Source organism: Oncorhynchus masou, chromosome 18 (genome assembly GCF_036934945.1).
Source record: "Oncorhynchus masou masou isolate Uvic2021 chromosome 18, UVic_Omas_1.1, whole genome shotgun sequence".
NCBI lineage: Eukaryota > Metazoa > Chordata > Actinopteri > Salmoniformes > Salmonidae > Oncorhynchus > Oncorhynchus masou.
The window spans coordinates 11,986,006-11,998,747 of record NC_088229.1 but is presented as its reverse complement, the minus strand read 5'-3'; the positions used below and the strand labels follow the sequence as shown (position 1 = coordinate 11,998,747).

Here is a 12,742-nt window from a genome sequence, read left to right as displayed (position 1 = left end):
TCCACCTTTCCCACTGCTTTCTTCACAGTCCTGCATATTACAAATGGATTGCCCAAATTAAACTCCTTGTCTAGAAAACGCAACCCAATAAGAAATACATTATTGGACCAGTCCTTATCTTCCACGACTTATGCTTGTTTTGTTCCATTCTTTGATTTCACTTTTCTATTCATTATCACACACTTCATTTGCCGCACTTTCAGATTCAAGCGCAGTCACCATTTCCTTCGATATCATGGGGGTATGCAAACAATAATTATAAGTGCATGCCGCCACCTACTATGCTGGAATGTATGATTAATCATGATCTGCCCAATTCTGTACTACCATGAAAATAAAAACATAACAAATAAATCCCTAATAACTTCTAACAAATGCTGCACTATGTCGTGTCCCCCCCCCCCACACACTCAATTACATCACTTAACCTTCACATTGCTCCCACATTCACTGTAGTCATGTTCACCTCCACGCATGTTTTGTGCCATGTTTGTGTCCTGCTGCATTGTCTTCGGTCTCTGTATTGTCGTGGTGTCTTATTGTGATGTGTGTCTTTATTTATTTTCCATCCCTTCCCCACAGGAAGCTTTGTGCCTTCATTGTAAATAAGAATCTGTTCTTAATTAACTTTCCTAGTTAAAGGTAATACAAAAAAAATAGGCACCAAAACTGAAGAAAACTGTCTCAAACAGAGGGCCTACCAGGACGTTTGGGGGGGGGGGGGGATTGGGAGACTGGGGCTAACAGCACAGGCACATTGCCCCTGTGTGGCCCAAACTCTCCACAGACCCTGGATACAGCAGCTGATATCATATGGACTGCACAGGAGGAAGAGGCAGTGACCTCTGACTTTGGAGACCTGCTGGGGGTTGGGGGACCTCGACCTCGACCTCTCCGCCCCACTGCCCTCCCAGTCCAGCTGCTGCTACCAACTATACAGGTAAGAGTAAATTAAAGACATGTCATTGGTTATATTCAAAATAAGACGTTAAGCGGGAGGGGATATACTTCACTGTAATATTGTGGACTTATATAGTGAATACAGTGTATTCTGAAAGTATTCAGACCCATTTACTTTCCCCACATTTTGTTACGTTAGCTTTATTATAAACTGGATTCAATTGTTTGTTTTTTTGTCAGCAATCTACACACAGTGTGACGGTGTGAAATTTGTGCAAAGTTATAAAAAATAAATGGAAATTTTACATAAGTATTAAGACCCTTTACTCAGTACTTTGTTGAAGCATCTCTGGCAGCAATTACTGCATCGAGTCTTCTTGGGTATGACGCTACAAGCTTGGCACACCTGTATTTGGGGGAGTTTCTCCCATTCTTCTCTGCAGATCCTCTCAAGGTCTGTCAGGTTCAGTGGTGATTTGAGTAAATCTTGGTGGGGGATATTTTTTAAATGCGGTATACATGCCTGCAAAGCCACTACACAACACACCATTAAACAATACATTAATTGCACTATAATGGTGACAAACGGTGCCCACAAACTGTTAGGGCCTTCATAAAACTGTCCTAACAGCAGTCCCAACACCTTACCACTGCTACACCTGGCTATCAGCGGAGCCTTGTCTGGCAGCATAACAGTTCATTCAGCCTCATTTACTGCCTTAAAAAAACAAATAGCTGATATGGCTGACTCCCTTAATTAAACAAATGTGATTTCTACTGACAATTGAGATGTACAAACTATGGCGTAAGGGGACGACAAGCTTATAAGGCAATCTGTCATTCTGATTGAGACATTGAGCAAGCTAGGACTGACTTAGGCAATATAATTACATGTTTAGCACTTTTGAAATGTACAGCGACAAAATTCAGAACATGGGCCGTTCTTATAGTGTACACCAAGTCAGAATCTTAGGACAAATAAAGGGGGCATGTAAGCAGACAGTGAGAGCTCTTACAATATTTGATGATTACATTTCTCTAAAACAGGCTATAGGCTACATGTGCACCACCAAAATAGAACAGTAGTTTAATTAAGGTGAAAATAGACAAATTTATTAGGGTGAGGCACATTGAATGCAGTTTGGGTCTTTGCGTGTCAAAGAGATGTTATAACACTTTGATGTGTTAAATAAGCTTTTAATTAGACATGTCGAATAACACTTATAGAATGTTGTGTGTACTGAATTTGCACTTCCAAGCCAAGCGCCACCACTATTATCAGTCGCACTGTCAAAGCTGTGCAAAAAGTCTGCAAACAAGCAAACACCGGCCACGAACGATGTGTTTACAATACCGCATTGGTGGAAATAGACCAAACTATTACTACACAACATACACTTAGTATTACGTTCTTAGCTATAGTATAGACATCTTTCTTGCATATGCTGTGGAAATTCTTACACAGGGACACTCGAAGTCAATCTTAAATGAATCATTGTTTATTGTCAGCGTGCTGGAGATGTTCCAACCAACTCAATGCATCATAGTACACATGTCAATCAGGAGCTCTCCCTGGGCAGACCCAGCAGTTGTCTTATATACAGTTATACACAGACAAGTTATACTTGCATGATTTAGCATAATGAATCATTACCGTTTTGTTTCATTCATGTGACTGACCAATACCTCAAGGCTTCTTTCTCTCTAAGCTGAGACCTTGAAACTGAGATTGTTTGTTTGTTCGTTCTCAAAACAAGGTCTGGGCGTACTGCCAAACTGCATCTACTGATAAGAGGAGGATTTGTTCAGTCAACAACTTGCATGAAGAAAAGCATATAAGAAAAGCACAAACATAAAAATCCCCATTACACATAGTTTATTGCATTTTTAGAAGACATTTTTGACACTTTTTTTAAAATGACGGCCAAGGAACAGTGCCTGTTCAGGGGCAGAACAACAGCTTGGGGGTTTGAACTCACAACCTTCTGGTTACTAGTCCAATGCTCTAACCACTAGGCTACCCTGCCGCCCACTTAAACAGGAAGGTGGAGTGGTGTTCCTGTGTGGGTTTCTAACACAGCCCATATATATATATATATATATATGTTTTTTAAATGTTGTTCAGTCTTTGATCTGCTGCAATGTTCAACATTTCATCCGGTTGTAGAGCACAAGTTGTTTTGATTAACTTGTGCAACTAAAACGACTGATTTCTGTTATTGATTAAACTTGTAGTTGAAACTTGGTATCACTTAACTTCATTCAAACTTTGAATTTGAAATGCCATTGCTATGGAATTTACTGCCTCCAAAATAATTGATTCCTTGACTCCCATTCTCCTATGATTCAGTATTTTTGCAACGAAGGAGACTGGGTGGTTGCCATGGTCACTTTAATTATGCCTATACTGTTCAGCAGCTGAAATCAGCAGGATGGGGAGCGGGGGCGGATTTATGAAGAGTGGTTTTATCATGGTTTCTGAAATAATGATTATGATCACACTTCCTCAATGTAAATATTATGGGGACACCTATACATTTGGCAGCCAAGCATGAGTTATCAGTGTAGCCTTGTCTAGACATAACTTTGAAAACTATCTTCACGTCTTAAAAAAAATAACAATACAAAATAAAGAACTCCACTCCAGACTTCCGTTAATTGAATGAAAAATAATGACAGGGCAGTTTGTCAAAACTAAACCTTTGTGAATTGTCCACTGGAATAACACACATGCTTGTATAATAATTACATAAACATTTCAAGTAATACTATCCCCATCCAGAAAGGGCTGTGTAACACCGCAAATAATGGGTTTATCTGCATAGTGCACCACATAACCCCATGTGATCTGTCAAGGCTGTGCAGTGGAATTATGACTGAATAATTCTAGTTCCTACACACCACCTTCTATTTTTAAAATAGGCCTTGTTATAAGTTGATAAGCATCATGCTAATGCCAGTTCTCTCTAGAATGCAAAATGTCTTCTTAGTCGGACTCTGCAATATTGAGTTGTTGTGTAAGCTATGCGCAGAGGTTTCAGCTTGTTTTGGGAGTCGAGGAAGATTCGGCTTCAACCACAGGAGTCTGAGTCTACTCCAAAAATCATAGTCTTTCACCCCTAGCTTTAACTAGCTAAAGTGTTCAGTTCAATGATCGGTTAAAAAAAAGGTTTGAACCCCGGTCACACCACACCCAGACCCATATATTTAGTTACGCCAACTTTTAGAATTCTAGACATTCCCTGTTACACAACATTGTTTAAATATTCCCCATGTAATGTTAATGAGGAGGTAACATGGCTGCCATAGAATGTTGAAGTGTCATGTACAGGGCAGTGAAAAAGTTTAGCCCTCTTTCAAATTCAATTTTTTGATACTGAATGTTATCAGATCTTCAACCAAAACCTAATATTAGATAAAGGGAACCTGCGTGAACAAATGACACAATGACATTTATGTCATAAAGTATACAGCACCCAATGCCCGTGTGGTACAAAGTAAGTGCCACCTTTTAGCTGCAATCATTCCAACCAAATGCTTTCTGTAGTTGTTGATCAGTCTCATGTCACTGTGGAGGAATGTTGACCCACTCTTCCATGCAGAACTGCTGTAACTCAGAGGCCATTTGTGGGTTTTCAAGTATGAACGGCTAATTTCAAGTCCTGCCACAGCTCAGTTGGAATTAGCTCTGGACTTTGACTAGGCCATTCCAAAACTTCAAATGTGTTGCTTTTCAACCATTTTCATGTAGACTTGATTGTGTGTTTTGGATCATTGTCTTGCTGCATGACACAGCTGCGCTTCTCCTTCAGCTCACAGACAGATGCCCTGACATTCCCTGTAGAATTCTCTGATACAGAGCAGAATTCATGGTTCCTTCTATTAAATTAAGTCTTCCAGGTCCTAAGGCAGCCAAGCACAGCGGTACTTGAGTGTACAGAGGTAATAACTTTCTCACACAGAGGAAATGGGTGTTGCAAAACTAGTATAAAAGATATATTATTTGTAAACTCAGGTTCCCTTTATCTAATATTAGGTTTTGGTTGAAGATCTGATAACATTCAGTACCAAAAATAGGGAAATTAGGGAGGGGGCAATGTAAATGCATCATAATGCAGAAACTTCATTGGCCCAACTCTTTAAATATATGTCTCTGACCAAAAAGGAGACGCGTTCTGTCTCCTAGAGATGAACAAACTTTGGACGAACGTTGGTGCGGAAAGTGCAAATCAATCTCAGAACAACAGCAAAGGACCTTGTGAAGATGCTGGAGGAAACAGGTACAAAAGTATCTATATCCACAGTAAAACGAGTCCTATATCATCATAACCTGAAAGGCCACTCAGCAAGGAAGAAGCCACTGCTCCAAAACCGCAATAAAAAAGCCAGACTACAGTTTGCAACTGCACATTGGGACAAAGATTGTACTTTTTGGAGAAATGTCCTCTGGTATGATGAAACAAAAATAGAATTGTTTGGCCATAATGACCATCGTTATGTTTGGAGGAAAAAGGGGGAGGCTTGCAAGCCGAAGAACACCATCCCAAACGTGAAGCATGGGGGTGGCAGCATCATGTTGTGAGGGTGCTTTGCTGCAGGAGGGACTGGTGCATTTCACAAAATAGATGTCAACATGAGGCAGGACAATTATGTGGATAGACAATTATGTGGATACATTGAAGCAACATCTCAAGACATCAGTCAGGAAGTTAAAGCTTGGTCGCAAATGGGTTTTCCAAATGGACAATGACCCCAAGCATACTTCCAAAGTTGTGGCAAAATGGCTTCAGGACAACCATGTCAAAGTATTGGAGTGGCCATCACAAAGCCCTGACCTCAATCTTATAGAAAATTTGTGTGCAGAACTGAAAAAGCGCATGCGAGCAAGGAGGCCTACAAACCTGACTCAGTTACACCAGCTCTGTCAGGAGGAATGGGCCAACATTCACCCAACTTATTGTGGGAAGCTTGTGGAACGCTACCCAAAACGTTTGACCCAAGTTAAACAATTTAAAGGCAATGCTACCGAATACTAATTGAGTGTATGTAAACTTCTGACCCACTGGAAATTTGATGAAATAAATCAATCATTCTCTCTACAATTATTCTGACATTTCACATTCTTAAAATAAAGTGGTGATCCTAACTGACCTAAGACAGGGAATTTTTATTAGGATTAAATGTCAGGAATTGTGAAAAACTGAGTTTAAATGTATTTGGCTAAGGTGTATGTAAACTTCTGACTTCAACTGTACATAAAGTGCATTCGGGAAAGCATTCAAACCACTTTACATTTCCACATCTTGTTACGACAGTCTTATTCTAAAATGTATTAAATAGTATTTTTTTCCTCATCAATCTACACACAATACCCCTTAATCACAAAGCAAAAACAGGTTTTGAGAAATGTTTACAAATATGTTAAGAAACTAAAATATCATCAATAGTATTCTCTAATGGTACACGGAAATATTTATTGAGCTTTTTGGCTTTTGTTATGTTCTTTGTGTAACAGAGTCAAAGATTGTCCTGTAAGCTTTCCCAAAAGCTTGACATTTCTCTACTGGCGCTGCCGAATTGGATTCTATTTGGAGGCGCAGCTGGTTCGTATGTTGTCAAACAGGGTGGTCGCGTGTTGGCGAAGCAGAGGTCGCAATATCAACTACCATTAAGGATGTTGAGTGCGGAAGCAATACTGCTAAGCAGCACTTGAAACCTGTTACATTTGTTCTCAGCAGGAGCCTTCCTCCCAGGAGGCAGCGATGGCGGCGGCAGCAGCGTGTGGTGCCTCCTCTTTCTCCCCTTGCCCTCCAGACAGACCAGGACAAACTTCAACCTGAGTAAAGATGTGACCTGTGGCATCTGCATGAAGACGGTGTACGAGAAGACCAGCGCTGGGGATAGGCGAGCTACAGTGTCACCTGGAGAAAAAAACAAAACTTCCAGGAAGAAGTTACAAAGTAAGCGAATGGGGAGAAATGTTAGTTTATTGTGGCTTGTTTTAGTTTTTGATCATCTACTGTCGGCAGTGTCCTATCTTTTTTTAAACATTTTTTTGACTTGTCGAAGTAACCAACAACTTTATCTCTCTTCCCAAGGGGTTGCCAAAAGTGCAGAGTCAAGTCGGCATTTTACATCCCCAACAAGTACTGGGTGGAAGGACAAAGGAAACCCTTATCCGTAACTTTAAAGATAAATGCAGGTCAGCTTTTAGCATTCTCTCGACCAGATGTCACTATGGATTTCCGGGGTTCTGGCATCCTAGTTTGATTGTGGTAAACCAATGCTCTGTTTCAACTCCAGAAAATAAGATGTAGTTTCTTCATGTGTCATGGATGGTGTCCCTTCAAGATGGAGTGTCTCTGTTGGTATGACCTGCCTCAGGGCTACAGACCCCATCGCCGCCACGATCATCTTGTGGTATTTCAATGATCGTATTAATGTCACACACACACACACACACACACACACACACACACACACACACACACACACACACACACACACACACACACACACACACACACACACACACACACACACACACACACACACACACACACACACAGTTCAACATAGATAAATGTAAACTGAAACAGATATTTGTGATATTGTTGTGACCACTCAATAAATTTCTAAATTGTAAAAAGCTTTTTTTTTTGTTCTTACCCAACAGCACCATGCAATGAGTCTGGATGACTTGAACATCTTCTTGACTGTGTCATTGTTCTGACTCTTCTGGATGACTTAGACAGTTTCCTGACTATGTCATTGTTCTGACTCTTCTGGATGACTTAGACAGTTTCTTGACTATGTCATTGTTCTGCCTCTTCTGGATGACTTGCTGCACCTGCATTGCTTGCTGTTTGGGGTTTTAGGCTGGGTTTCTGTACAGCACTTTGAGGTATCAGCTGATGTACGAAGGGCTATATAAATAAATTTGATTTGTTAAGAACAAATTCGTATTTTACAATGATGGCCTACCCCGGCCAAACCCTCCCCTAAACCCGGACGATGCTGGGCCAATGGTTCGCACCGCCCTATGTGACTCCCAATCACTGCCGGTTGTGATGACCTTAGACTGCTGCACCACTCGGGAGCCCAGATTAGGCTTCATGCTTACCTTTACTGTTGACAGGGAAACTCTTGTTGCGGTGTTGACATGATGATTGAAGACCTAATGTTAGATTTGATTTGTTCTATTATGTTTTCAATGTTCACACAGAAAAGGGAATAAAATATTCTTTCACAGTTTGCTGCTTGTTGTTTTTTCCTGCTGCGGACATTGGCGATGTCTAACGTTAGTGAATTCCCACATATGCACACATGGTACTGTGCATTTGTAAATTCAGACCCCTTCTCCGTTTCACATTTTGTTACTTTAGTCTTATTCTAAAATGTATTACATTTGTTTTCCCTCATCAATCTACGCACAATACCCCATAATGACAAAGCGAAAACAGGTTTTTAGAAATGTTAGCAAATTTATAAATAAAAAAATAACAGAAATACTTTATTTGCCTAAATATTGCGACCCTTGTATGTCTTAGTTGGCTTCAAGTAAAATTTGAGGACTGGCTTGTCTTTGTTGAACCTTTTTATACTGAAAACCAAAACTGTACACAGTGGTTGTGATAAAGATATGGATGGATGACCCAAACACACATTTTCAGTATAGCCTCAAAAAAGTGAAAAACCATTTAGTTAATGTACTGTATGTCCAGGACTCCAGTCAGCAAGAGCTACGTCACCAGGGACCAGCAGTTATCGATCTTACCACTCCAGCTCAGTAGGTGGCGCCAGACCCTCATGTTACAAGTTCACGTCAGGAAGAGGGTGGTGAAAACGTAAACAAAGCATGACATTTTGTATCGCTGGTTAGTTGGAGGCAAAAAAATAACATATTACTCTTATTTTAGGCCGTTTCTTGTTATCCATAAGACGACCATGGACACAAATACTTTGTTGCTCCGGTTTGATGGACGCTCCCGGTTGCTGCTCCGTTCTTTACTCTCGGGAGCTACTGGTGCCCGTCGAGGTCTGTGGGTGTTCCAGCGGCAGCGACGGTCAGACCCGGACCGCTGCCTACACACCTGTCTCGAGACTCTTTGCCAGCAGGAAATATGCCTGAACAGTGATGCTCAGACTCTGACAACGTGAGAAAATAGTCCAAACTCGTTTATTCCACCTAAGTTAAACAGCTAGGCTTTTTGACCTCGTTGTTTGACTTCTCTAGACTGACCAGACTAGTGATGTGTATTTTAAATGTTAAAAAATACATAATATACGTTTCTCTTCGATAACCCACTGCTCTTTTCCTTAGCAAACCACTCGTGTGCCTATTTCCAGTTGCCTTCCAACGGAGCCTCCTGTCCTTCCTCCATCTCACCCACCCTTTGCATCCCCGGACCAGTGTCCTTCACCTGCTAGACTGCCTCAGCCAGGGGGAACATGCCCCAAACCCCTGGGTGTCTGCCCTGGTCGTACAGCTCCGGAGAGACCTGGGAGCCCCTGGGGGGAAGGAGCCTCTAATCACCCCCCAGTGCAGAGAAAGACTAAGGGGACTATGTGAGCGTCTGAGGGATAGTGGTGGTGGTGGTGGTGATGATAAAGCAACAGGATGGGCCTTGTGTTTAGGTGGACCAATAGAGCCACAACTCTCCTCATCCTCACAGGGTGGGCTAGATGTGGTTCCGAAGAGGAAGAGCAGCTGTGTGGATCTGGACTCAGAACCTGAGGATGACGTCGGACAGCAGCGTAAGAGGATGAGGATAAGTCTCTCTCCTGTGGACACTGAGAGGAGTTGTAGCAGTATGGAGTATGTGGTGGGAACGGAGGGTTTGAAGGATGAGATGGAGACGGACCGGGTGGTTGGTGTCATCCCAGAACCAGCTGTGGAACCGCAGCCAGCAGCAGGGAGTCCAAGTGATGCCCTGCCTGAGAATGTAAAGGTGAGATGAATAAAGGACATGACTTAACTATTCAGTCACATTAGTATTCTGTTGACACCACCGAAGAACTGAAAGTAACTTATGTGTTCTTGGTTCAGGCTTCAATCCCTCAAATCAAAGAAATGTTGGAAAGTGAGATGGAGGTAAGATACCTATTTTAATGAAGTGATCATGTCTGAGATGCACTGATTCACATGAAAGTGCCTTAATCCCCTGTGTCCTCTTTGTTTAGTGGGACCAGAACTCAGTGGATATCTTCAAGGTGCTGAACGACTGTGACCCCTCCCAGGTTGGAGTTTTTTTAAATTGACACTAAAACGTTAGCAAAATCAGGTCGTTCATGAGCACTACTTCCAATAACAACCATTCTCTCTGTAGGTAGAGATCTTATGTAGGATGCTGAGTTTGTCTGAGATGCCAGAACAGACCCTACCTCAGCTCTGTAGCTGCCTGCTAGAACTCTCTCCTGATCTCAGTCACAGCACAGCAGCCACACTCATCAAGAGTCTCCTGCTGGGAAAGGTACCTCACATTTCATTCATATGTACCCTTTTCACACCACTGACCAACACTGAGCCAAAACAAGCTGCACTGGGCTGGCCTGGTTACCAAGCTGCACTGGGCTGGCCTGGTTACCAAGCTGCACTGGGCTGGCCTGGTTACCAAGCTGCACTGGGCTGGCCTGGTTACCAAGCTGCACTGGGCTTGCCTGGTTACCAAGCTGCACTGGGCTTGCCTGGTTACCAAGCTGCACTGGGCTTGCCTGGTTACCAAGCTGCACTGGGCTGGCCTGGTTACCAAGCTGCACTGGGCTGGCCTGGTTACCAAGCTGCACTGGGCTGGCCTGGTTACCAAGCTGCACTGGGCTGGCCTGGTTACCAAGCTGCACTGGGCTGGCCTGGTTACCAAGCTGCACTGGGCTGGCCTGGTTAAAGCTGCACTGGGCTGGCCTGGTTACCAAGCTGCACTGGGCTGGCCTGGTTACCACGCTGCACTGGGCTGGCCTGGTTACCAAGCTGCACTGGGCTGGCCTGGTTACCAAGCTGCACTGGTTACCAATCCATCATAGTTTCTTTGCTGGAAAGGACAATGTGAAAATAAAAATCTGAGCCAGTACTGTTCAAGTCGGCCTTATAATGTGAATAAGACAATAGCTTGTCAGGCTACCTATATCTCCGACTTCTTCTCCCGTACTGTTGACCTCTGGCAGGTTCTGTCCCTTTCTGAACCTGCCTCACGCTGTCTAGTCACGGCTGTGACGTCACTATGCAGTCGCTACCCCAGGCCAACCTGCCACGCTCTGATTGGACCAGTCCTGGAGGAAGGGCAGACAGGTGAGTGGGAAATACACATTGATCAATAGTGGAATCCAAAATAGAAAGGCATTAACTGTCAGTCAATATAGTATTCACCACCTATGATGTTATATTTAGCCACTAATCATCAATTAATCTTTCTATTTATATATAATCTCTTTATTTACCACGTACGGTTCCACATTTTGTAACGTTACAGCCTTTTTCTAAAATGTATTGCATTGTTTTTTTCCCCCTCAATCTACACACAATACCCCATAATGACAAAGCATAAACAGGTTTTTATAAATGCTTGCTAATTTATGCAAAAAAAAAAAATGGATCACATTTATTAAGTGTTTCGACCCTTTACTCAGTATTTTGTTGAAGCACCTTTGGCAGCAATTACAGCCTTGAGTCTTCTTGGGTATGATGCTACAAGCTTCACACACACCTGTATTTGGGGAGTTTCTTCATTCATCTCTGCAGATCCTCTCAAGCTCTGTCAGGTTGGATGGGGAGCGTTGCTGCACAGCTATTTTCAGGTCTCTCCAGAGATGTTCAATCGGGTTCAAGTCTGGGCTCTGGCCGGGCCACTCAAGAACATTCAGAGACTTGTCCCAAAGCCATTCCTGCGTTGTCTTAAGCTGTGAGCTTAAAGTCGTTGTCCTGTTGGAATGTGAACCTTCGCCCCCAGTCTGAGGTCCTGAGCACTCTGGAGCAGGTTTTCATCAAGGATCTCTCTGTTCATCTTTCCCTTGAATCTGACTAGTCTCCCAGTACCTGCCGCTGAAAAACATCACAGCATGATGCTGCCACCACCATGCTTCACCGTAAGGATGGTGCCAGGTTTCCTCCAGACGTGACTCTTGGCATTCAGGCCAAATAGTTCAATCTTGGTTTCATCAGCCAGAGAATCTTGTTTCTCATGATTTGAAAGTCCCTTAGGTGCCTTTTAGCAAACTCCAAGTGGACTGTCATGTCCCTTTTTACTGATGAGTGTCTTTTGTCTGGCCACTCTACCATAAAGTCCTAATTGGTGGAGCGCTGCAGAGATGTTTGTCCTTCTGGAAGGTTCTCCCATCTCCACGGAGGAACTCTGGAGCGCTGTCAGAGTAACCATCGGGATCTTGGTCACTTCCCTGACCAAGGCCCTTTCCCCCAATTGCTCGGTTTGGCCGGGCGGCCAGTTCTAGGAAGAGTCTTGGTGGTTCCAAACTTCTTCCATTTAAGAATGACGGAGGCCACTGTGTTCTTGGGGATCTTCAATGCTGCACACATTTTTTGGTACCCTTCCCCAGATCTATGCCTCAACACAATCCTGTTTCTACGGACCATTCCTTCGACCTCATGACTTGGTTGTTGCTCTGACATGCGCTGTCAACAGTGGGACCTTATATAGACAGGTATATGCCTTTCCAAGTCATGAATTTACCACAGGTGGACTTCAATCAAATTTCAGAAACATCTCAAGGATAATCAATGGAAACAGTCGAATAGCAAATGGTCTGAATACTTATGTAAATAAGCTATTTGATTATTTTTAGTACATTTGCAAACATTTCTAAAAACCTTTGTCATTATGGGGTGTTGTGT

General features: G+C 42.8%; 1 protein-coding gene across 2 annotated transcripts in view; it reads left to right on the top strand.

Annotated features, from left to right (window-relative positions):
- Positions 1 to 8,735: 8,735 nt before the first annotated feature.
- Positions 8,736 to 12,742, top strand: part of LOC135503968 (Fanconi anemia group E protein-like) — a 40,917-nt gene continuing 36,910 nt past the window's right edge. The window contains exons 1-6 of one of the 2 annotated variants that reach the window (XM_064922174.1): positions 8,736 to 9,056; positions 9,224 to 9,851; positions 9,950 to 9,994; positions 10,084 to 10,140; positions 10,230 to 10,373; positions 11,062 to 11,185. In XM_064922174.1, the coding sequence (XP_064778246.1) occupies positions 8,848 to 9,056; positions 9,224 to 9,851; positions 9,950 to 9,994; positions 10,084 to 10,140; positions 10,230 to 10,373; positions 11,062 to 11,185 (1,207 nt within the window). In that variant the 5' untranslated portion in view covers positions 8,736 to 8,847. The remainder of the gene's footprint in view (positions 9,057 to 9,223; positions 9,852 to 9,949; positions 9,995 to 10,083; positions 10,141 to 10,229; positions 10,374 to 11,061; positions 11,186 to 12,742) is intronic. The other variant, XM_064922175.1, reaches the window with a different exon arrangement.